This window comes from Eleutherodactylus coqui, chromosome 9, assembly GCF_035609145.1.
Source record: "Eleutherodactylus coqui strain aEleCoq1 chromosome 9, aEleCoq1.hap1, whole genome shotgun sequence".
Classification (NCBI taxonomy): Eukaryota; Metazoa; Chordata; class Amphibia; order Anura; family Eleutherodactylidae; genus Eleutherodactylus; species Eleutherodactylus coqui.
This window is the reverse complement of record NC_089845.1, coordinates 118830841-118857504: the sequence shown is the minus strand read 5'-3', so window position 1 is coordinate 118857504 and position 26664 is coordinate 118830841. Positions and strand designations below refer to the sequence as shown.

The 26664-nt window shown below is 43.2% G+C and overlaps 1 protein-coding gene across 2 annotated transcripts in view; it reads right to left on the bottom strand.

Moving 5' to 3' along the window:
- The window catches only part of NIPAL2 (NIPA like domain containing 2), a 143255-nt gene that overhangs the window by 56033 nt on the left and 60558 nt on the right, over positions 1-26664 (bottom strand). For both annotated transcript variants that reach the window (XM_066578399.1, XM_066578400.1), the window contains exon 5: positions 3389-3510. In XM_066578399.1, coding sequence (XP_066434496.1) covers positions 3389-3510 — 122 coding nt within the window. The remainder of the gene's footprint in view (positions 1-3388; positions 3511-26664) is intronic.

The following is a 26664-nucleotide window of genomic DNA, read 5'->3' as shown; positions in this document are numbered from 1 at the left end:
ACAATTTTTGTTGTTTGACTCCATTATAGGCATCGTCAGGTCTGGGGCATGTTGGACCTCAGGACCAGTGTTAGGTGAGGCAAACTAGGCAACTTCCCAGGGCCCCAATCTCCAAAGGGGCCCTCCTTCCTACAGTGCGCTGCTGCTTTCAGCTTCAGCACTGCCCATACATTTTGTCTCTGGTGGGCATCTTTTCCACTATTCATTGGTCTTGTATTGATATGGAATGAGAACTAGATTAACGCAAAATTGTTTAACTATACTCCATAATGCGATGTTCTGTTTGACCTGCATTCCTCCTAATCTTGTATTTCTAAAACTCAATAAACAAACTGAACATGAAAAATTAAAAATAGTAAAAAAAACAAACAAAACTATTTCTTTAAAAATAAACAAAAAACACATTTGGTATAGTTGCATGTAAATAGCCTAATTGACTAGAATATATCTTTGTGCTGTGCAAGCGCATTACTGCCACATCTGTGCATCTGTAATGCAAGCAACTGTACTGGCCTGAGTGCAGGTATCCTGACCTGAACTCCAAGCATCATAGATACGTATGATGCTTGGAGTTTGTGTCAGGATACCTGTGCTCAGGCCATGACATCGGCCATTTATACGGCCATGGTATTATGGCTGTATAAATGTGGTCATAATATGCTTATGTGTCAGTGGTGAATAGAAATTCGCCGTGGTAGATATCTGTGTGTTTACAGCATGGATTTCTGCCTAGGATTTGCATGCGGTTTTAGCCTTATACAATGAGGCTAATCTTTGTGCAGTAAACCTGAAGCAGACTCTGCATCACATGTTTAGATGTGACTTCTAATCTACTTAAAAATTCACACTTCGGGAAATATTTGGTGTAATTTGGGGCTGGGGGGGGGGGGGGGGGGTCACACCACACTGTTTTAGGTGTCAGTACCAGTATGCTGTGGCAATTATGATTTAGTGTCTTTGGATGCCCTGATTGACCCATGCATCAGTGGGGAAACACTTTGGGAGGTTTTTTTATCATTGGTATTGGATGATTTTAATGCTGCCCTACAGGGTGTTTCAGTGGACACTATAGGGGTAGCCACTGTGTGTCCAGGGTTGTCCTTGTCAGGGCGGCTGCTCTGCTGTTCGATAATGGCATAATAAGGTTAGTACAGGGATAGGTGTATCCACTGAGAAGAACTAAAATTAAAATATAACTTTTATTAATACTAGTTAAAATATTCTGGTGAAAAAAACTCTTACAGGCATCAACATAAATATCTGTATATGTGGCCCAGATTTATGCATGTACACCTGGGACTACATGTACATAATCTGATGTATATTTAATTTTACCTCCTAAAGAAAAGTTTGAGGGATAAATATATCTATATGTGTCCTAGCGGCTAGCCATAAAACATCATATTATGATATATGATATCTTAGTTGAGAGAGATACTGCTCTACATGCCGGAGAGTATTTTGGAGGACGTATTCCCACAAACTTCCTTTTTAAATGTATAAATGATTATTGTCACTCTCATCAATCACTCTCACATATGTATATCTTGCAAACACCATGTCATTTACAGGTCACCAAAGGACCCAAGTCCCTTAAAATATGTATTTAGATAAACCCCTTTTCTAATGGGAATTATATCCAAAGATCATGAAGCAGATAGGTGTATCGGTTATTGGTTTATTAAAGGGGTTGTCTTGCGAAAGCAAGTGGGGTTCAGCACTTCTGTATGGCCATATTATTGCACTTTGTAATATACATCGTGCATTAAATATGAGCCATACAGAAGTTATTCACTTACCTGCTCCGTTGCTGGCGTCCCCGTCTCTATGGCTCCGTCTAATTTCGGGGTCTTCTTGCTTTTTTAGATGCGCTTGCGCAGAAGGGTCTTCTCCTTCTGGTCGGTCCGAGCACGAGCGGCGTTCTGGCTCCGCCCCCTTCTACGCGTCATCACGTAGCTCCGCCCCGTCACGTGTGCCGATTCCAGCCAATCAGGAGGCTGGAATCGGCAATGGACCGCACAGAGCCCATGGTGCACCATGGGAGAAGACCCGCGGTGCATCGTGGGTGAAGATCCCGGCGGCCATCTTGGAGAAGGAAGAAGTAGGAAGAAGGAAGAAGTCGCAGAGCGGGGATTCGGGTAAGTAATATCTTATTTTTATTTTAACACATCCCTTGGGTTTGTCCTGCGCCGAACGGGGGGCCTATGCAAAAAAAAAAAAACGTTTCGGCGCCAGACAACCCCTTTAACTCTCTATCTGATATGTTGTTGTTAGCTGTTTAGTTGTTCACGACCCATGATGCCCCTAAAGGCGAGCTGAGCTCCGTCTATGTTTTTCCATTTTGCACTGCTTCTTTCAGTTGTGCGATATCCATGCCAGTATCAGCTTTGACAGCATCAGCCATCGTGTTCTTTGCCAGCTAGGTCTTCTTTTGCCACTGATCTGTCCAAGCATTATAGATTTTTCTAGCGACTCTGCTCACATTACATGGCCAAAATACGTGAGCCTGAGTCCGGTGATCTTCTCCTCCAGTCATATATCGGGTCTTATACGATTCAGCACTTCTCTGTTTGTTACTATTGCTGTCCATCTTCCTATCTGATATAATTGCATTTAAACATGGTGCCTTTTCATCGCCTCTCCTAACCGTGAGTAATACATGACATATGCATTTGTGCACCCCTTTTGTGCAATATTGATACCGAGGGTTGAATTTACCTTCATGATTTATTGCACCATTTGCACTGCCTACGTTAAGAATAGATAATATATTAATTTATTGTCAGCTTGGGGATTTGGTTTTAATGCAGATCTATTAAAAGTTATTTTTATAAAAAAAAGTTGTAATTAACTTTATGGTGGATATCAGGTTGTTTAAAAAACATGTCAAAGCAGCGTGGAGGTCGGGCCTATTCTGGGTTTTGCTGTGAAGCCCTAGAATTCCTGGAGTATCAGGACTTCAACAAAAACTAATTTCATAACAAGCATTCCTCCTGAGAAGAAACTAATTTTAATTGAAAATACCTTATATTTTGCTGTAAAGATCGATATTTCTAAGATTTTCTTTTTGTGAGTACCCCACTTTAGTGGTTATTATGAAATATCACTGTATACATTTCCAACCTGTGCCTCCCTTATTTTTTTCCCTTACGTGGGCTAAATTGGCTTCTGCCTTATTGTTTTGGGGGTTTTTTTTGCCTTCCTCTGGATCAACAAGGGGGAGTGGAAATAGGCTGAACTAGATGGACATTGTCTCCCTTCAGCCTAACATACTATGTTATTCTTCATGTAACTACTCCAGTTACTGGAGATATTCAAAATCTAGCAGAAAAAAATAATGTTCTATTCAATTGCCAAGATCCCATGTGCGTTCAAATCCAACACTTACCATATACACCAAGAACTGCCAGCTTACAATATACCGCTGTACTTTCAGTGCTGTGACATCTTGAGATACATTCGGAGAAAAGGTCACCAGAAGATACGTCCCTGTGACTGCTAAGGTTCCACCTGTAAAACAAATAACACATGAATAAATACAGGAAGACTGGTAGAAGTAGCATAGTGACATTTCAATAGTACTTGATCCAATAACTAGTAAAACAAAGTATTAAAAATGTAAAGTCTCCTGAGTTGAGAGTGATAAAAAAAGAATGATCAATTGATTATATCATAATAAAACACAAAGCCAAACTGGACACAAGACAGTTATAAAACATACACATACAATAAAAAGAGGAACGTTACAGCTGCGTAGATAAATCTTAGCAAGTGTTTCAGCATAAAATCCTATCAGACGAATCACCAGAGCAGCCTACAGGCCAAGACCTACACCATTAGTGGACAAATACAATTATAGGAATAGGAGAAACTATCTACATCTACTTATATCAAGCACATATGAGCAATATAAAAAAAGCTTAAAGAAAATGTAACAGATATACTTTTTTTTTACTAATTAAAACCAGATAGTGAAACATTTTCCATTTTTCTAAACAGTTTTTAAGTTCCTAATTGTAGATTTATTTTTATTCGATTTTCTGTGTATAACTAGGGGGGCAGCCATCTTGCCTGAGCTGCAGTTAACAGCATTTAGAAATATACTTTACAGCACAACTCATGGGCTAGTCACACAATGGACCATAGCTGACCCATTGATTTCTGTGGAAGATGTGTTGTAGGCATGTTCTATGACAAGTACAGAGGTCAATGTGCAAGGAGAGGAGGAGGTACGCTGTGACCATCACCTATTATGAATGGTGGATCCATTGTTATCTATACATAGGTATTAACCTTCATTGTATTCCTGCCTGTGATGATAATGAGATGACTGCTCAAAGGCACTCTCTACAGAACAGGAAGCGTCAGACTATTATTAGGCTTATTGGTTAGTGTGAAGCCTGCAAAATCAGATTGTTACTGAAAATTTAAAAAAAAAAAAAAAATTACAATAAAAAAAAAATCTCACAAAACATTAAAAAAAACAATTGATTTATACTAGAAGTCATTTTCAGGTTAAACATTTTTTTGAAGAGATATTGCATTTGATAAGTAATATATATTATTGTTGAAGCTTGTCGGTCCCGATGGTGTGGTGGTACGTTAACCATGATGCGGAAGCAGACTGGTTGCTCTGCTCCTATACAGGTTGTTGGTTGACAATGTGTGTGGGGGTTGTCTGCTGCTGTCTGTATCCATATAGTTGCATGTTGGTATTTCGCTCAGAGTCCCCCACCTCTGAGAGAGGTTTTATTAGGCGTAGTTTCTTCTCTGGTGTCTCATCAGCAGGTAGGGCTTTATATTTCTACCCCTCCCTTAGCTCATTGCTGTTTATTTTCAGTTCACCTGGTTGTGGTCCTTGGAGCAGTGTGAAGTTAGCAGTGCATCTATCAGTTAAGTTATGGTTTGTTTCCCGCACATTTGCTTATTTATACTGAGGTTCAGTCTTTTCCTTTACCCCCTGTTAGGGTCAAATAGCAGAATGAGAGATGTACAGCAGGTTCGCACTTTTCAGTGTAGGTTATCTTCTTTCAGGTAGGGACCTTTCTTGGTTGTGAGCAGGGTCAGTTTTCACATTTGTCCGGTGTTGACACAGCCTCGCGTCTTTTCTGGACATGGTGTGCATTGCACCCAGGACAAACGTGACAACTATCAAGTGTTAAGTGGCTTTATTGGCTTTCTTCCAGAAAGAATGCCACTCCTGTCCATGAAATGTGTCTGATATTACAGCTCAACCTATTCTCTTGCATAAATACACTGAAAATATCTTGTTCCAAATAGTGAAAAAAAACAGAAGACAATGTGAACATATCACTTTCATGTTCAAACTGGTGATCATCATAGTGAGACCTAATAATAACATAAGCATATTAGCATGAATCTCAAGAACAAATAGACAAAACATCTCGCACGCTCAGAAGTCTAGCCTGTAAGTATTTAAGCAGTCATTTGGCGGAATTGCCAATGCATTTACTTAAGAGGGGATGTCTCTATAAGTGCATTGGTGATTCTGCCAAATGGCCGCCTAAATACTTACGGGCTAGACCAGTGTTCCCCAACTCCAGTCCTCAGGGACCGCCAACAGGTCATGTTTTCAGGATTTTCTCATTGTTGCACAGGTGATGTAATTATTGTCGGGGCCTCAGACATTGCCACACGTGTTCCTACTATAGGAGATCCTGAAAACATGACCTGTTGGTGGTCCCTGAGGACTGGAGTTGAGGACCCCTGGGCTAGACTACTGAGCATGGGAGATTTTCTATTTGTCCTTGATATTTGTCTGAGACCTTTGGTGTTCCAGGATCATTCCCTGCATCTTCTCTCCTCTTTGGATGTCTTCTGGACAGAGTGTCTTTCATATCACTACGTTGTGTTGCATACTTGGATCCAAGGCATGATGGCCAACTCTTCTAGGTTGAGCTATGCACGCCAGACGAGTCCCCTATAATTCTCATCCTTTTCCCCTATTTCTGATATCAACACTTCTTCCAGAGGCACTGTCCTGATTTTCTTTGTGTTTTTTTTTTTTAGAATGAAATAACCAGATCATATAAAATATTCTCAAGGCAGAATCCTATTACACTAGATAATTTTGTTCTTCTCTCCAAAAGGTATTTAGTGGGGGAAAAACAAACTTTCTTCTCTTTCCTCAATTCTTTCTTTGAGTTGTATAATTTTAATGGCTGTTCGAATCACACTGCCCCATAACCACATAGGTAGGTGTAGATATCTCCAGCAAAGAGCCTGTCTCAAATTACCATAAATCTTAGTATAAAATTGGAGTAGCTGACAACAGTAAGGGACCTTTCACATTGGCCGATATCAGTAGTGAAAGAGCGCTGATCATCAACATCAGAGCTCATTTAACTGGCTTTTTCAAGGGCCAATATGGGGACAGTGACAGTTTATATGATCGTTTATCCCCATTTGCTGTGCTCAGTCTCTATTTTTTGGTTGCCATTTTTATTTCCTATTAAATAGAAGTAGTGGTGGCAAAAAAAGGGGGGGGGGAGGTGCAGCTACTTCGATGAGTATCCAGTGCAGAGAATAGCGGGGTGTTTTTTCCATTAAGTAGTTCCATTTTATGCTGGAGAAAGCTGTGTATTAGATTTGAAGTGCTACCAAAACAGTGACTGTGAAATCCAAATAGGTCAGCAGGTGATACAATAGCTAGATATGGAAGAAAAAAAACTGAGAGGTTGGCACGGCTTTTTAGATAGATGTGTACATGCTTAAATTTTAAAAGAATCTATCTGTATTTGGTAAAAACCAGCATAAAACGCAAAGTGTTTCGAGGCACAATCACCTCTTCCTCAGTCTTGCTGGAAACATACTACATATAATCAATATTATAACAAGAACTTATAATACAATACCAGAAACAAATAATATGTGTATGAAGTTTGAATGGAATAAACAGACGTGATTAAAAGGGGAAGGTTAATGAAACAGGATAAAAAGATATAAATAAAAAATAAAACGTATGTATACGTAAATAACCAGTTGGCTCGGACCAAATGCATATTCAGTTCAGCGTATGAACACAAACAGTACGAAGTTGTGAAATATAAAACAAGAGAATCACAGGGGCAGAATATGTCTAGATCGTAGAATCAAAAACCCTTCACAGTACCAAACAAACTAAAATATAACTTTTATTTAGAAATATTAAAAAATGATTAGGGCTAGGACAAACAGGACATACTAAAGACAGAGAACAAAAATAGTCAGAATGGGTAGGTAGAAAAATAGTAATACCCAAATTTGACTTGTTAATACTTGAGACTAGGGGGTCGCTCGTATAATACAAAGTGATCTTAGTTTGTGATTTATATGGCTACGTATAGTAACAATAGTCGTTGATGTATACGCCGAACACTACAGGTTGACTTATTGCGATAGTCAACTAGGTTGATTTATTGTGATAGTCAACAATACTGAGCTCCAATGTTGAATGTATGTAGTATTCAATGGCTGGGTGCAATACCAAACATCAATGCGTAAGCCAATCACCATTTAGGTAAAATTACCATAAAAAAACATGGTGTTGAAATCCCTTTGGATGACAGCAGAGGTTGGCTTGATTCAAAAGTCAACAGCGCTGGGCTCCAATATTGAAGGTACAAAAGGGATAGCTCAAGATCTCCTATATTTAGGAAGCGACCCACATCAATAACTGAATGATAGTGGTAACGCTCAACCCCGATGAGGATCTCAGAGTTTAATACAGATTTTTTATAAACTCAGAAACCCATCAGATTGGGGAGGCAGTAATGTCTCCTCTGTTTACACGGAAATATCAATCTGATGGGTTTCTGAGTTTATAAAAAATCTGTATTAAACTCTGAGATCCTCATCGGGGTTGAGCGTTACCACTATCATTCAGTTATTGATGTGGGTCGCTTCCTAAATATAGGAGATCTTGAGCTATCCCTTTTGTACCTTCAATATTGGAGCCCAGCGCTGTTGACTTTTGAATCAAGCCAACCTCTGCTGTCATCCAAAGGGATTTCAACACCATGTTTTTTTATGGTAATTTTACCTAAATGGTGATTGGCTTACGCATTGATGTTTGGTATTGCACCCAGCCATTGAATACTACATACATTCAACATTGGAGCTCAGTATTGTTGACTATCACAATAAATCAACCTAGTTGACTATCGCAATAAGTCAACCTGTAGTGTTCGGCGTATACATCAACGACTATTGTTACTATACGTAGCCATATAAATCACAAACTAAGATCACTTTGTATTATACGAGCGACCCCCTAGTCTCAAGTATTAACAAGTCAAATTTGGGTATTACTATTTTTCTACCTACCCATTCTGACTATTTTTGTTCTCTGTCTTTAGTATGTCCTGTTTGTCCTAGCCCTAATCATTTTTTAATATTTCTAAATAAAAGTTATATTTTAGTTTGTCTGGTACTGTGAAGGGTTTTTGAAATATAAAACAAAATTCAAGAAGCAAAAAGAATAAAGGTGTTGTATTGACTTAAAATTCCAGTGAAGTTTTATATAAAAATTGTATATGATGGCTATTGATAGTGCCTTGACATTAATGAAACCATAGGAAGTAAAAGATTTATAATAGAACATATAAAGCCCCATTAACACGGGACGAATGTCAGGCAAACGATGCCAGACACTCGTCCCCGCATGTACTCGCTTCTGTGCTACTGCACAGGAGCTAGTATCGCTGGCTGACAGAGGAGTGGCTGGAGGAGATTTCACTCCTCGCTCTCCCCTTCCCTCTCCATTGACAACATTGCAGCCGATTAATACTGAACGGCTGCTATTTACACTGAACAATGATCTTCAAGCTCATCGTTCATCGTTTATGCTGCATAATCATCGTTCAGTGTAAATACCAGCCATTCAGTACTGAATGGCTGCTATGTTAAGTCAATGGAGAGGAGCGGGGGAGAACGAGGAGTGAAATCTCTTGCAGCCTCCCTGCCCCCCTGCTGGCCGCTTTGTGAGCAAGCCAGCAATACTAGCTCTTGTGCAACAGCACCCTGTCCTACGGATTGCATTCCCTGCTAGCTGTAATCAACCACCCCCTGCAGTCATACCGATTCAGCGAACACATGGCTTAAGTCTGACCATTGTTTATGTGTATAGCGCCCCACTCTCCACCTCGCCATACTGCGCACATCTCCAGCCCCTTTACCTTCTGTATCACCCTATTATTTGTAGTATGTAAGCTTGTTGGAGCAGGACCCTCACTCCTACTGTTTCCATCAATTGATTTCTACACGTAACTGGTTTTGTTTCTGTTCCCTCTGTCTTATAAGCGCTGCGGAATATGTTGGCGCTATATAAATAAGGATTATTATTATGACTTGCAATAGGATCTCTCCTTTTGAAAATGTATGGCTATACCATTATTCCAGCCCAAGCCTTACTTTTAACTGGCTTAGAAAATTTTCAAAAACTCACAAAGCAGTAATTGCGCTTACCATGATTGCAACCAGACTGAAAATTGCAAAATACTGGAAGAATTCTAATTTTTATGGATGAAGTAATAATCTTTTGAAGACTAGAAGCTGCTATTTTTTTTAATATCAGCAGCTTTTTATTAAACCTCACTAATTTCAATCTTATCTTTATTGCAATGTTTGGTCAAAGTGCTCAAATAATAAAGTTCTTTCATTAGTTTGAAATTTTCAGATATATTTACGCCATCAAAGCTTTACTAGGATGATCTCATCTGACAACTTATTTTTTTGTACTTCTCCTTTACCACTTGCTGTTATACCTTCGAACAGTTTGTATTTTTGGATGCTGTGCATCACTGATATTTGTGGGATTTTCCTAAAAACAATAAAAAATTAAAGTTCTTTAAAAAAAAAGAGAACTAATTATGACAGCTTAGTCATGAACATGCATACTCATGGATATATTTTGTTATTATTTTAAAGAGCCATTAGAGTCACGTCCACCCATGACCCCCGATGTAATGAAGAGTGCACACATCGTAAATAAATAAAACATTTATTTTAAAGCTATTACAGTGCCAGGTTTTTAGTTACAATGTTGATGTGAACCAACAAAGCAGAATTACAGATTCCACTGTCTTAGTACAATGATATACTTGTTCACATGTAGCCAAACAAATATTTATAAGATGATACATCTGGAATGCGAACTCTCTCAGCTTACACCCTTCCCAGAGGAAAACTCTGAATTATACAAACTGACAAAGTTCTTTCAACATGAAATAATTACTTCCATATATGACAGTATCTGTCTGATAAGAGTATTTCATGCAGAGCTCCTATGCCACTGGCCTGGATCAGCACTATAAATAAGTACAGGTTACGAGCACTCAATGCCAGTTGTGGGACAGTAAGCATCCCATTCCAACCCAGACAGCATGAACACATTTCGTAAGTCGGTTCAGTCCAATGAAGTAGAGCCAGTGAGGGCACTGCTGTTCTTGAAGGTCTCACAGCAGGCCAGATTTTAATGAAACGTGGAATGCTACATCACTTATTAATATGGAACATTATATTAGAAAAAGACTTATTTTTAAAGTAACATATGTTCTATGGATTTACTCTGGAGTACAAAAACGTCAGCCACAATATACTGTATAAAGGTTACTGTAATCAAATATATCAGAAGTGTAATTATTTCAGGACAGTTTACTCTACTGGTCAATTATACTCTATGAATTGTTTCTTCCAACATTAGGAAGGGTTTTATTCCCATGTATTATTTATGCAAGGGGGTGGGGTTAAAAAAAAACAAAACATGAAAACTGGCTTTAATTCATAATCCTTAGCATTATGTTCATGAGAATTTAGAAAAGACTGTTCTATCCTCCATATAGGTGTGTCTTCTTTTAAAGGAACACTCCCTTCCCCAAAATTTTCACAGCTAGTTGAGGGGTTGTCTCGAAGAGATTTTAACCTGTTAAGGACCGAGAGCCATAAATATTTAGCATTTAGTCCTAAATTTTAATCCCGCACCACTGTAAATGTATGGTGCACAGTTAGCGCTTATGCTCTTGCAGTCTAGCAGGAACAGGTCAGGTGCCTACCTGTCAGAGACAGCCAGAGACCCTGAGGAGAAGAAAGACATAGTTTATAAAGTTTCTGCCTACTCTTTCCCAGCCTATGTAGCACTTAATGAGTGCTGTATAATGAATAGAGGAGGTGGCAGTGCAGTTTACTCTACTGGACCTGGTAATCATATGATCTTTGTATGACGGCTCCCCCCATCACCAGCATGGCAAAGCTGCTGGGTTTTAGCAAACCTAACTCCGCTCTGGCAGTTACTAATGTCTTACTATGGGGATGTTTCCCTCTCTGACTGAGGTTCCTATGGATACTCCAGTAACAGTGGAAAATTGTAAAATAAGAAAATAAAAGGGTTTGAATGTTCCCCAGGAGGTCTTATTTGACATCACAGGGGACATAGATTTTAAACAAAGAGCATGCTAAAATAAGTTTAAAAAAATTTAATATAACATCTGAATATAGAAAAAAAGAAAAGCCCACTGCCCGCGCCAAACTAAACCATCACTACAACCACCTCCTGCAATTCGAGACTATACAAATGATACACCAAAATATCCGAAGAAAAATGTGGAACCTATTCCTATATTTATTTTAGCATTAGTACTAATTTTAAAAATAAAAAAACATAAATTTAGAAAAAAAATCTATTTTTAACTTTTGGCCCACATTCACTATAACAAAATAAAATGTTACTGAAAAAAATGTATTTACAAAACAGACCTGTTTGTCATGAAAAAAAACCACAGCAAAAATAAATTTTGACAATCCAAGACAAAAAGGGGCCATAAGACCATCACATTCATAAAATTGTTACAAAGTGTCTGGACCTTTAGGACCAAAATGCTCTGGTGTTTAAGGGGTTAATGCACATATTTAATCTATATTTAACAGCAAATGTTGCATTTTTAAAAGGCCATTGCATTTTAAGACAACTTGTGTTAACATGATAACCAATGTGATGACTAGCAAAAGGGTAGATTGCTTTAATTTAGCTAAAATTACATTTTTGTACTGAAAAATCCCTTTAATAAAAGTGCTGGCCACTAGAGGTCTCCCTTCTTTCTGATTTACTATTCTGTGCTTGTTGTCAAGTGAAATCTGTCTCTAGTAACAGAGAAGACAAGACGGAACACAGGTAGTGAATAAGGGTGAAGATTCATGCTGCTCCTGGAAGTCAATGGAGAGGAGAAAGAAGAGAAACTCACAGAGACATGCTGCCAGAGAAAAATGAGAATTAGAGATAGAGCCTGCAGTGAAAAAAAACTGTAATAAATGCAGGATAAAAAAACAACAACACATTATGGCCAGAAATTGTGCAGTTTTTCATGTATACACACAAAAGGAGATTCTGAATAGTTATTTGAAATTGTGGATACGCTTTAATCCTAGTTCCTTAACATTCAATGTAATTTTTTTAAAATTTATTTTACAAATCATAGCTCCAAGTTATTTTCTAGTAACAAAACTGGTCAGAAGTGCACATAATAAGTAAAAGGTCCCTGTGCAAGAACCATTTGTGAGCCTCTTACTCCCAAGTTAAAAGTAAGGAAAACATCAAAAGATCTCTTCATGAGGGGGGGCGGAGCCGGCCGATGGTGAAGCAAGTCGCTCACTGAGCAAGCTCCCGCAGCATTGGCCACTACAAAGCAGCTACCGGCACAAAATCGCGGCGAAACAGACCAGCATGGGGCGGAAAAGAACCCAGAGCACCCCGGGACACCCGCTGGGGAGAGAGAGAGGTGGCTTAGCGCAGTATCTGCGGCCGCACAAAGACGAGAACGAGCGGCGCGGCTCATCCAAGATGGCGCCGGCGGGACGGGAGGAGGAACAGAGCGGCGCGAGGGGGGGTGAGCGAGCCCTGCAGGCAGCGGTCGGAGAGGAGAACGCCGCTTCAGAGAGAAGCTGTCAGGAGATGGCAGGAGCAAACGAGCAGCAGGGCTCCCAGCAGCAGCAGCCACACAGCAGAGAAGGAGGGGAGAACAGTCCCCAGCTCCGGAGAAGGCTTTCATCAGACCTGCGCTCACCTCTGCATGCAGCATCCCAGAGAGCCGTGGAGCAAGAGTGCAGCCCAGCCAGCCAGGAAGGGGAAAGGGGTGAGTCCATAAGCCCCCCTGACACTCCAGACTCCCTCCACAGACACTCTCATGTACCCAGATATAGGGGCAACCCAAAACCCAGCCCCACAGATACAGAAGAGGGGGAGGGGGAATGGGACTGGAAGGCTCACCTACGCTCCCTCCCCACCAAGGGAGACCTAGATTGTGCGGTCCACAAGCTGGAAGCGTCCCACAAAAAGGACATATCAGCATTGCAAAAAGACATAGCCCACGTGGGTCAACGCCTGACAGAGGTAGAAGATATACAAGACAGGATTCTAGAGTCGGTCGAATCCCATAGAAAGGTTATTCAAATCCAGTCTGCACAGATAGCGGACCTATCTGCCCACTTGGACGATCTTGAGAACCGTCATAGACGGAATAACGTACGTATTAGAGGCTTACCTGAAAAAGTGGAGAATGCGCAGCTAGAAGCATGGGCCACAAAATTTTTCAACGAGATCCTTCAGAGACCGGCAGACAAAACCATTGAGATTGACAGGATTCACCGTACCCTGGGTCCGAGATCACCCGACCCGGCAAGACCGCGCGATGTCCTTTGTAGAATCCATTTTTTCCAAGAAAAAGAACTGATAATGCGCAAGGCGAGGGAGGCGGGGGAGCTAACCTCTCAGGGCTCCACTATCCTCCTTCTCCAGGACCTTTCACGACGCACACTGCAGCTAAGAAGAGCTTTGAAACCGCTATTAGTGGTACTAAGAGAGAACGACATCCAGTACCAGTGGGGGTACCCCTTTCAACTAACGGCGCGAAAAGGAAACAGAAGGGTGTCCTTTAAAACACTGGGAGACTTGCCGGGCTTTCTGGGCTCACTTGGTCTCCCAATGACTGCTCTCCCAGATTGGCCCCGCCAGGAGGGGGCACTGGCACCGGCTTTGCGCACTGAGTGGCAGAAAGCAGGAGAAAAAACGAAACGCTGACTCTCAGTGTTAAAATGCCATTTTGCCATATTCTGCAATGTTCTCTTGCATATATGCCTGTGTTCCTGTTTGCTTTATTTTTCAGGCTCCACCACGACAAGAACTCGCCGACTAAAGTTTAAGGTTTAAAGTTACTTGCCGGTAACGCTTCACTTTACATGTTATATCTGCGTCATTGGGCCGAGGCTGCCAAGGAGTGCGGCTTCTCTATTGGTTTACCCCGACCCCCCCTTAGGGGCAATAGCTACGTGCTATATAGAAATGTGTTTTCACATTCCATGCTTAGTTAAAGGGGTTGTCTCGCGGCAGCAAGTGGGGTTATACACTTCTGTATGGCCATATTAATGCACTTTGTAATATACATCGTGCATTAAATATGAGCCATACAGAAGTTATTCACTTACCTGCTCCGTTGCTAGCGTCCCCGTTGCCATGGTTCCGTCTAACTTCGGTGTCTTCTTGCTTTTTTAGACGCGCTTGCGCAGATGCATCTTCTCCCTTCGGCTGGTCTTGGAAGCATCGGCGTTTTGGCTCCACCCCCTTTTCGCGTCATCGCGTAGCTCCGCCCCATGACGTGTGCCGGTTCCAGCCTCCTGATTGGCTGGAATCGGCCATACAGAAGTGTATAGACCCACTTGCTTTCGCGAGACAACCCCTTTAAGTTAAGAGGCACTAAGCCTCACGTTTATTTGATTTCTTCCCCCCCTTTTTCTCTCCCTACTCCCCTCCCTCCCTACCCTAATGGGGTGCGGACCTTGAGAGGTAATAGGCTTTCGTTCAAGTACCGCAAAAATGACTAGAGTCTCCATGTGCACTTACAACGCAAAAGGGCTCAATACCCCAGAGAAGAGAAGTCAGATCCTGTATCATTTGCACCGGAAGGGGATCATGGTCGCCATGTTGCAGGAGACCCACTTTAAGGCGGGCAGCGTCCCTCGTATTTCATCTAGATATTACACCAAATGGTTCCACAGCCCCCACCCTGCGAAAAAGGCAGGGGGGGGGGTATCAGTGGCGTTACATAAATCTCTACAACACGTCGTCCTTGACCAGGAGATAGATCAAATGGGCCGATTTGTTTTCTTAAAGCTGGAGGTCGCGGGAACAGTATTAACTTTTGCTAACATTTACTTCCCCAACCAGGGCCAAGTCGCTTTTGGGACGTCCACTCTGAGAAAATTGGACACCTTTGCCGCCGGTTCCAGAGTAATCCTGGGAGGTGATCTAAATATGGTGATGGACCCGGACATAGACACGACAATGGGTAAGTCTCCCATCTCACACACGGCACGGAGGGCACTGAAAAGGGAATTAGAAAGGATGCATTTGATAGACTTATGGAGGATTTTGCACCCGGGTGTCAGGGACTACAGCTTCTACTCAGCAGCCCATAACAGTTATAGTCGCATAGACCACATCTTAATATCGCATAGCCTCCTAGACCGTGGACCGGCATGCTCGATGGGACCCCTCCTGTGGTCAGACCACGCACCAATCTATGGGAAACTCAAAGGGATGGGCAGACAGATCCACACAAACCAGTGGAGACTAAACGAGAACCTCCTTAACGACACACTGTGCATCGACGACATTAAAAAAACAATTGCGGACTTCGAGGAGACACACAGAGACGATACTACAGATTCCCCTATTAAATGGGAGGCCCTCAAATGTGTTTTGAGGGGGGGTTTTATCTCCCATGGCTCTAGGCTCAAGAAAGACAGATCTGCTAAACTCCAGAAACTTATGGGAGAGTCGGCCATAAAAGAAACCCTAAACAAGAGCCACCCACTAGATGCAACCAAGGCGGAGATTTCCGCGATTAGACACCAAATTTTGCAAATATTAGACCAGGGGTCGCTGGGGGCAAGGGATAGACTGCGCAGAAGTGTCTTTGAGTATGGGGACAAGTGCGGGAGGTGGCTATCTAGAACACTGCACCCAAGAGCCCCCATAAACCACGTTCCGAAAATTCAGACTCCAGGAGGAGTGGTCCACTCGACCTCCGAGATCTTGGAGACGTTCCGCCTATACTACAACAAACTATATAACCTAAAGCAGGAACCTGAGCCAACCAACAGCGCAGGGGATGACGGAACACAAGAATACCTCAATAGCTTCGCCCCAAAGCGGGTGGACCCGTCCGAGTTCGGAGACCTGGAAGGGGACTTTTAGAGTTGTCTACCCTAATAAAAGAACTCAAGACGGGTAAGAGCCCGGGCCCGGATGGGTTCACCTCCAAATTTTACAAAATTTTCAGAGAAGAAATCTCCCCGCTAATGCTGAGGGCCTTTAATGAAGTGAACGAGGGTCGGCCCTTCCCATCCCAGGCGCTCCAGGCTCATATAGTGGTTATACCTAAAATGGGGAGAGACCCTACGGTATGCAGCAATTACAGGCCCATTTCACTCATAAACATCGATGTTAAGCTTTTCGCCAAACTGATCGCGACACGACTCCAGCCCTTCATCTCGAGACTGGTCCACAAGGACCAGGTGGGGTTTGTCCCGGGAAGGGAGGGCAGAGATAATGTGATTAAATCCACATCTCTAATATCTAGGGTAAGGAGCATGGGGTCCCCGCTCTGCCTAATGGCCGTCGATGCGGAAAAGGCCTTCGACAGGGTGAGGTGGAGTTTCATGGAGGCCACCCTGCGAAGCGTGGGACTGGGTCCGCGTATGAGAGAGTGGATATCAACCTTATACAAGGATCCAACGGCTAGAGTAAGGGTCAATGGGATGCTATCAGATACCATTCACATACACAATGGAACAAGGCAGGGGTGCCCACTGTCACCCTTCCTCTATATTTTAACGATGGAACCACTGGCCAACGCTATTAGGGAAAATGGGTCCATCAGAGGGGTCAAGATGGGACACACGGACCATAAACTATCCTTGTTCGCAGATGACCTCCTGGTCTACTTATCATGCCCAAATGTCGGAATCCCGGTTCTCCTGCAGGAGTTTAGCAGGTTCAGTAGGATAAGCAACTTCAAAATAAATCTGCAGAAGACTGAGATATTAAATGTTACCATACCTCGAGCTGAGGAGCTGAAGATGAGAGGGCAGTTCCCATTTAAATGGCAGAACAGGGCCATAAAATACCTGGGCATCCAGCTCCCGGCCAACCCCTCCCACACATTTGACCTAAACTATAAGCCATTTCTATCAAATTTAGAAAAAGACCTGGACAAGTGGAACCCCCTATTCCTATCATGGAGCGGCCGCATCAATACGGTTAAGATGGTATCGCTTCCAAGGTTTCTCTACCTTTGCCAGGCCTTTCCCATCAGACTAAACAGACACTATTTGATGCGTATAAGATCCCTAATTACCAAATTTGTCTGGCGAGGGCGTAGACCCAGATTAAAATATAGCACGCTAGTCAGAGCCAAAGACCGAGGAGGTCTCAGCCTCCCGGACTTTGCCCTATACTATAAGGCTAACATAGCCAAATGCGTTCTCAACCTCCTGAAACACAGCGGGTCCAAACTGTGGGTCGAGATGGAAAATGACTTGGAGCCGGAGGTAGTGCAGGGGATTTTCTGGATCCCGGGGGGCCTGCTCAAAGATTGCTCCCGAATGTCTCCCCTATTGAGGCAGCTGGCGGAGGCCTGGTCGAGTTTCGCTGGACGAAACGAGTTGGTCTCAATCCCGGGGCCCCTCACCCCAATCCTGGCCAACCCCCAATTTAAGGCCCTGGAGCAAAACAAAACCCTAATATTAACGCCTACAATAAGAACACCACGGGTGAGAGATGTACTAAATCAGTCAGAGATCAAACCCCTGGCGGAGTTTTTCACGGGAACACGGGTTCCGCCGGGAGCGTGGATGATATATTTACAGCTGAGGGGCTCGCTGATCTCCCTGACACCCGGGTCGAGCTGGACTAAAGCCCTTACCCCCTTTGAGGAAGTGTGCATGTCGCCTAAATCCCCGGGACATCTAATTTCCCTACTATACAGGATAATGCTGGACCGTGAGATGGGGGACGAACCCCCGGAGTTCACATGAACCTGGGAGAGAGAGAGCTAGGTAAAGGTTTCTCGAGGGACCTGTGGCAAAAGTCTTTCACCCTGACACACAAGGGTACAGTTCACTCCAGGCTGCAAGAGCTGAGCTACAAGGTCCTGACACACTGGTATACAACCCCGGAAAAGATGCACAAAATGTTCCCTCAATCTTCCACCCTGTGTTGGAGATGTTCCGGTGGAAGGGGCAACATGCTCCACATTTGGTGGGAATGTCCTCCGCTGGCGACACTATGGAGGGACGTTGAGGCATTGTACAACACTCTGTGTGGGACAGGAGTAGTCCTATCACCCGAGATGGCACTGCTGTTTATGTTCCAGGGGCCTGTTGCTCAGGTGAGAAAAGGTCTTTTACGATTCTTTATATTAGCAGTGAGATACACTATCCCAAAGTTCTGGCGAGCCTCCTCAGGGCCCACTAGGATCCATTGGGTGGAGGCTATCAACATGCTTGCAAGATTTGAGGAGATGAGGGCAGAGGAGGAGGCTACAGTGGTGGGGTTCTATGCAACGTGGCGGCCATGGTTAGATTTTAGATCATCCCCCAGAATGGGGGAATGGATCTCACAGACCACAAGAGCGTCGTAGGCTGGCAATCCCCCGGATTTGCTCAGTGAGACAACTGAGGAGCGATACACCCCCCCCCCCTCTCTGACGCAGAGGGGAAGAGGCATTGCAAAAAGGAGGGACCGAACCCTCCCCTGGGAAACTCACCGCACGCTGACGGGCTCAAGCAAAAAGGAAAAAAATAAGCAGAATAACTCTGAGATGTCACAACCTCGAACTCAAGGTACCTCCCCCCCCCACACACACACCCAACCCCCCCCCCCCCCACTTCCCGCTCAATGTCCCCTGTTCCCCCTTTCTCTTTTTCTTTAAGTTTATTTTACACCTCCTCCTGGACACCTACTCTGGGGTGGACTAGGAAGGAGCTCCCCCCTTTATGGAAAATGGAAGTCAGAGAGAAACCTTCAGCAGGCTCCACAAAGGAAGAAGTGTTGGAGCCAGATCAATGGATGCACCGTGAGACGGTCATATGTTTTGTATGTTCTATAGATTGAAAAGCATTCAAGAATGTACTCTGTCATTACTCTCTGTCACAATAAAATCCGTTTGAACTAAAAAAAGATCTCTTCATGAGTCGTGCCACCAGTGGGTATTTCTCTGGTATATCACAATCTATTAATTGTGAGCTGAGCAAATCATTAATACATTCCCTTATATGCGCTCTATTAGACAGTTGGATTTTTTTCCCTTAGTAATGGTGTTGGGCTCCTATCTTATAGGGCCACTGTGCAACTGTATAGGTTGTGCATACAGTATGTCCACACCTGAATATAGTGCAATATTAACAATATTATCATTACTAATATAGCTCAGTATATAATCCACCATAACATTGCAGAGTAAAAATACAAGATCCACTGTATATTCAAATAAAATTGTGATATATATGATCACACAATATGTATTTTTCTTACTAGTCATGGCTAAACACTAACACTTGCCAATAGTCCCAGTTTTTGCGGCACTGTTGCATGAGCTACATATGTAGCAAAGTTTAATTTAACTTTAAAACACTATGACAACTTTCTCTGCCACCGTTTCTTTATGCTTTCAATTGCTTTTCAATGGATTTTGGTGTGTTAAAATAACAAAAGATTTTGAATGGCTTACGGTAAGATAACTTACTGCAGAAACTCATCACTGCCAGGTTAAATTTTGCTACATACAAAGGCTACAAAAATTGTATTTCTGATCAATTGTCAGTGTGAAAGGAGTGGTGTTTAAATGTTTGTAAGTATGTGTGCTGTGAACCATAGCGACGCTATAACACCAATCCTGCCAGCGTATATCAAGGCACAGGCACAGAAGTAGTGTTCAGAAAACCTGAGTTCTGCTCATCCTGTTCACTGAATTTCGATTCTGTCCGTTCCGAATCAATTTGTACCGGAATTTCACCAATACTCCTAAAATGCTGGTGGTGGTGCAGCTCATTAGTTAACACTGTTGCCTTGTAGCGCTGTGGTCCTAGGTTCAAATTTGACATCTATATGGAGTTTGTATGTTCCCTTTGTGTTTAATAATAAACTCCATGCAGATGCTGCCAAATTTGAACCTAAGACCCCAGCACTGCAAGGCAATGGCTGAGCCACAGGACCACCACCACCACCTACTTCTGGTGCATTCAGCCGGGACGAACCGTCCAAGGTTTGGGTTAGCTCTGTGCCAAACCTTTTGCAAAGTTCGGCCAGAAACAGGGTTATACTGGGTTGGTTCACTCAACTCTGCACAAAAGCCTTTAGCATTTGAGGTCTATAACTTAATATGCTGATATAAGACAATGGAAATCAAAACTAAAAATGAACAAAAAATGATATTCACACACATATACATACACACTGTGTATATTTTTTATTTTCTATGCACACATGCATGTCTACTGAAAATCCATTGACAGCAAGAGCTGCTGCCAGCAAATTCTTCAAAACCCTATAATGATTCACATATCAAGGATAAATGCGAGAACTGTGGACGACCATGTTATTTGTAGAGCCAATACAGAATGATAGAATATATTGACATGCATATGGCAAACATCTCATTAATTTTCTTCAGTTTGGTTTCACAAGAAAAAAAAAAACACAACCTTGTCTGCTTCCAAGTAAATGCTAAGTCATTTCTGGACCAAGAAATGGAAAAAGAAGGCAAAAAGCGGGGGCCTGCATTCCTCGAAACATGTGTATGCCATCTGAATTCTGGTCAAAGATGACTGTACTGATTTACATCGGTGTGGGAATCCTGCAAATAAATAATCTAATGGTGGAAAATCACTAGCTGACTTTGTATACAGAACTTTACTTCGTATTACACTGTCTTCTGTGAGTCGATTACAGGGCTGACCCTGCAGATCTGTCTGAGATGAAAGGGAGAAATTACTATACGAGTTCTACCAATGACAGATGGAGGTTGGTACTTGGAGCAATGTTTTTCAGCTACAGTACTCATGTTTCCCTCACAGGTCAATATTGGAGAATATCCTAAAGAGAGAAGACTGCTATCAGTTTCCAAGGCACTGACAATAATTACATCACCTGTGCAATACTAAGGAAATCCTGAATACATGACCAGTTGAGAGAACTTGTGGACTGGAATTGAAAAGCATTGCATTAGAGAGTCACGTTTCAGTTGGAAGTTTTAGCTCATATATAATACAGACATTTGCCTAAAAAAATGTCTCTAGAGCCTGTTCCCACTACAAGTGCAGTCACCATATAACTGTGGCATAAGAGGTAAGTCATTGTCAGTGGTGTACACAGAAAACAGTGGGGCTAGGACCCATTGTAACACTTAAAATTGGCCCCCTTTCCCACTGAGAAATCCAGCAAATATGCCATCACTTTATAAAAATTAGTGTTCACTATTCTGCTAATAGCTTCAAAATTTTGTGTTGATGCTTTTCATAAAATATTTGTATTGGAATGTTGTCTATTCTAACACTAGGCGGTGCTGACTGCATGAGGATTCATATAGGATAGTTATAATTGTAGTGGCCCAAGTACATGCTTTCCTGGCCCCCTCTATAATGTCATACATGTATGTCTTATGCAGATGCTCTGTACAAAATGGTCTTGTCCTTCTGTTATGTGTATTGCACAGCTACAGAAAATGAGAGGTTAATGTCTGCAAAGTGTGAGCTGAATGTCTGTAATTGTATCAATTTATGTCCTGTCACTAGTATGAGAGTGGCTATAAATGTGAGTGATTGAGAGAGGGAAAAGTAGAGGAGTCTTTCTTCTGGAGCTAAGAGAGAGTAAAGTACAGAGGCACATGAGGGCACCTTCAGCCCTTATGTGTTGAAGATGGAAGAGGAGGACAGATTTCCCGAGCGCAAGGATCAGTATGAGCACTGAGTGAGCCCGTCCCAGAGAGAGAGAGCGTGAGCCAGTCCTAAGTTTTCTTACTCAAGGCCCAGTGCAAAGGTACTCTTTCTGTCTTCAATTGTTCAAAACCCAAGAGTCCTGAAGCCTGGACCGCTGGGTGGAGGTACGCGTCTACAATTGTCACACACACAGGCATCCTGAAGTCTGGGATCGCTGTGTGGAGGTACTCATCTTCAAGTCTGTCTGTATATATCTATAACGCTATCTGCACTTAAAATACTGTCTATTTTTGCCCTGCATTGTTGGAGTTGTCACCCAGTAAAGTTATGCCAGGCCCTGACTAATCCCAGGGACCTGAGGTACTCTATTGCTGTCTGTGGCTAATTTATTCTCCGCTGAGGTTCATGCCAGGGAATACTGGAATGGTGGGGTCACCAGTGACAACCATAATCTCTGTTCTACCATCTATTGGGCATACCTATCCTAGGAGTGTCTTGAAGAGGCCCAGCACTGCCCTGGCCTTGGCTGTGTGTCCCCCTCCAGGAGGGACTGTGATAAGTGCCGCTATGACAAGCCAGCATCTTGCCCTCCCAGCTCCTCACCGTATGCCATGTGTCCGGGGTCACCCTATGGGATGCTGCATAATTAAACTCAATAGGAATTATAATAAATGGGTGATGGAACTGAACAGAAAGGTTTCTTTTCGGTTCAATTTTTGATGCCTGTTGAACAGATCTGTTTATAAATGAGCATGCGCAAGGTTAAAAACAAAAGAATGCAAAACTGATCTGCTAAGTAATGATGTATATAGAATGAAACGGAAACAAATTGATAGAAATGGTCAGTTTTTTTTCTTTTACAGAGATGTCTACTGGATTCTTTAAAAAAAAAGCAGACACTAAGGCCTCCTTCCCACGGACAGATTTCCGCCGCATTGCCCGTAGCTATTAGGTTCTATTGAACCTAATAGCACAATGCTTACGGTGCGGAATTCCGCACCGTAAAAATCACCCGTCCTCACCCGCGGCATGCTCTATTTGCCGCGGGTGTACGCGTGGACGGCTTCCATTGCAGTCAATAGAAGCCGTCCGTCACGCTATCTTCCACTGTAGCACAGCGGAAGATAGCGTGAAACCGCTTCCCCGCCCACCACCAGCCGCGTCATATGATGTGGCCGATGCGGCATGTAACGCTGTGGGCGTGTCATATGACGCGGCCGGCGCATCACATGACGCTGCGGCGCGTCACGCGCTCTATTGCGCATGCGCTCCGAAGCGTCATGCAGTATGGAAGACTCCGGATCCGGAGGTAAGTATTGGGGTCTCTGGGGGGCGCCGCGACGGGCTCCACCGCGCCCGTCACGGCCGTGTGCAGCCGGCCTAAGGTTTCAATTTGCTTCAGTTTCAATTCCCTTTTTGCTCTTTGTTACATTAAAAAAACCAAATCCATTAGGGCTCCTTCCCACGGACGGATTTCCGGCGAAAATCCACTGCGTTGCCCGCAGCTGTTAGGTTCTATTGAACCTAATAGCTCAATGCTCACGGTGCGGAATTCCATCGCGGAATTCCGCACCGTGAAACCACCTTTCCTCACCCACGGCATGCTCTATTTGCCGCGGGTGTACGCGTGGACGGCTTCCATTGCAGTCAATGGAAAACCCGTCTGTCACACTATCTTCCGCTGTAGCACAGCGGAAGATAGCGTGAAACCGCTTCCCCGCCAGCCGTGTCATATGATGCGGCCGGCGCGTCATGTGACTCCGAAGCATCATGCGGGACGGAAGACTCCGGATCCGCAGGTAAGTATGGGGTCTCTGGGGGGCGCCATGATGGGCTCCGCCGCGGAATTCCGCGGCGGAGCCCGTCACGACCGTGTGCAGCCGGCCTTAAAAACGGAGAGCAAAACGCTAATGTGAATGAGCCCTTATAAACATTTAATGATCTTACTCTATAACACTGTTATTCACCTAACTTGGATTCTCATATCAGTCTAATGCTAAATCCTCACCCTTGTATGTAGTGCACAGTAAATATACATATATATGCTGGGATAACCTCCCAATATATATGCCAGCGTATCAATAAGGCTGTATTTTCCAACCAGAGTTCTGAGGGTTTCGAGTCCTGTTTAGCTGTAGTGGTCTAGATCAGAGATAAATTGCCAGGATTGAGGTTAACCCTTTAAATGTTGTGGTCAGTGCTGTCAGTAGCATTTAAATGGCTGGATAAAGGACAAGGGCTCCCTTTGTCCCCCTATTGAGTGCACTGCATCAAGATCAAAAGGTGCTGTTCAGTGGCCATGGCAGCCTGGCGGCCTACTAAGGGCTTCCATGCCTGCCATGGATTTCAACCTATTAAGCCCTCTATGTTAAATGCATAATTTACTGCAATACAGAATTATTGCAGTATACTGTGCAAGTGATCAAACAATTGCAAGTTCATGATGTCCCCTATGGGTACAAAAAAAAAAGTAAAACATTTCCCAAATAAATATACAAAAATATTTAAGAAGTTTTCCCCCCTCCTTTTCTAAGATTTCCCATTTAAAAACACTAAACTACATAAAAGAACATAATGGGCATCGCCGTATTTGTAAGAGTGTGAATTGCTATAATATTGCTTTATTTATTCTGCATGGTGAATGTTGGCAGAGAAAAAAAACAATGCTAGAAATGTGATTTTTTTGGTCACCACCATCTCTCCCCAAAAATGTACTAAAAAGTTGTCAAAAAGCCAGATGAACCCCAAAATGGTACCAATAGAAAGTACAGCTCCATAGTTTTTTTTTTAAGTATATTTCTAAAATAAAAGCAGAATAAAGAAAAATGTCATTTTCATTGCTAAGTGAATGCCATATAAACAAAAAACACTCTAAAATCATTTTGCGCTTTCTTCCCAAACATCAAATTTTTAAAAAAAGATTTTTAATAGAGATGAGCGAACATGCTCGTCCGAGCTTGATGCTCATCCGAGTATTAGCATACTCGATGGTGCTCGTTACTCGAGCGAGCACCACGCCGTGTTCGACACCTCCCCGCATTACCAGTTCCTGCTGTGATGTGCCAGCTCGTGCACGTCCACAGCATTATGAGGGAGGGAGAGAGAAGCAGTATGAGAGAAAAAAAAAAAAAGCTCAGCACCCGGCGGGTCCATTGCAAAAGTGCTCGAGTCTCCCATTGACTTCAATGAGGTTCGTTACTCGAATAGAGATCTCGAATATTACGAAAAGCTCGACTCGAATAACGAACACCCGAGCATTTTGGTGCTCACTTATCTAATTTTTAATACATTACATGGTACCACTGAAATTTATACTTACCCCTTAAAAGAGCAAGCCATCATGTGGCTATGTCAACAGAAAAATTAAAAAAGTTAACATTTTTTGAAAGCAGTGATAAAATAAATGAAAAACAGAAAAATGTGTTTTAAAGAGCTTAAATGCTAGTCAATAACAGGTGCATGCAACTATTATATATATATATATATATATATATATATATATAAATAATACACACACACACCTTGGGGTATATGTTCTATTGAACACACCGGTATTAGTGTACCTTGACGGTCCCGATTGGGCCAAGGCTAGAAGGTGCTAGCAGCGTCTCTATTGCTTGTGGCCGGCCCTGCTGGGTTAGGCTGAGGGTTCCTTTTCCACTTGTGCTTAGATTATGAGCTGTAAAAGTTCCAAACTTACAGCTCATAATCTAAGCCTAAGAAGCAGTGCCGGCTAAAAGTAATGAAGACACTGCACATGTGACTCACCGCTTGGTCGGCTGACGCTGATCTCGAATGGATGGCGGCACACTGGAAGATGACTCCTCAGTGCAGGGCAGCGGCGGTGCTTTTTCTCCTGTCCGGCCGCTGCCTGCTCCCTGCAGCGCGGCGGCTGTCATCTCTGTCATGGCCGGTCCCCCGCGCACCGTTCCTGTGCATGTGCCGCCGCCGCAGATGATCCTGAGGCTCTCCCGCGGCTCTCTGCTATCTCTGCAGTGCAGAGCTTCAGTGTGCGGCCAATGGCTAACACAGTTTTTGGCACCGCCATTGTGCCCTTTCTGCTGGTGGCTGCAAGCTGAACATGACATAGGGGAAAGAGGGGCCGCCTTGCCTCTGCTGCCGGCCGCAATTTTACCATCATGTCGGGGTAAGTGGGGTCGGGGGTGGGGGGCCATGCTGCTGTCACACCAATAGGGGAACGGTCTTTAAGCTGGACCTGTGTGGCTGCAGCTGGGGCCGCTGTATGCTGCTCCAAAGAAGCGTTCCTTAGTGGGCTGCCAGGACCTGCAGCCCTGCCAACTGTGCAGCCTATCAGCTTCAGGGGGCGTCAACCCCTGTGAATCTTGGCTCCACCAGGACTTCCTGGTGGCCTCAAGATACACTAATACCGAACACACCTAGCATGTGTGAATATGTTACATCTGTGTCGTTTGTCGATTTTTTTTTTTGTACATCCAACTTTTATATAAACAATAAATTCAAGTAATATCATACTAAAAACTATTTCTAAAATCCAATATGAGCTCATTGTTTGTCAAGTCGCGTGAATTCCTTTGTTTGTTTATTGTACGGAGCGGAGAGTACACAGTTTATCTTCCTTGGCAAAGAAGTATATAAATCTCATAGACAAGACAGGAAAGCAAGAAGCACATATAATGGCTGGGATTATACGAAGGTACA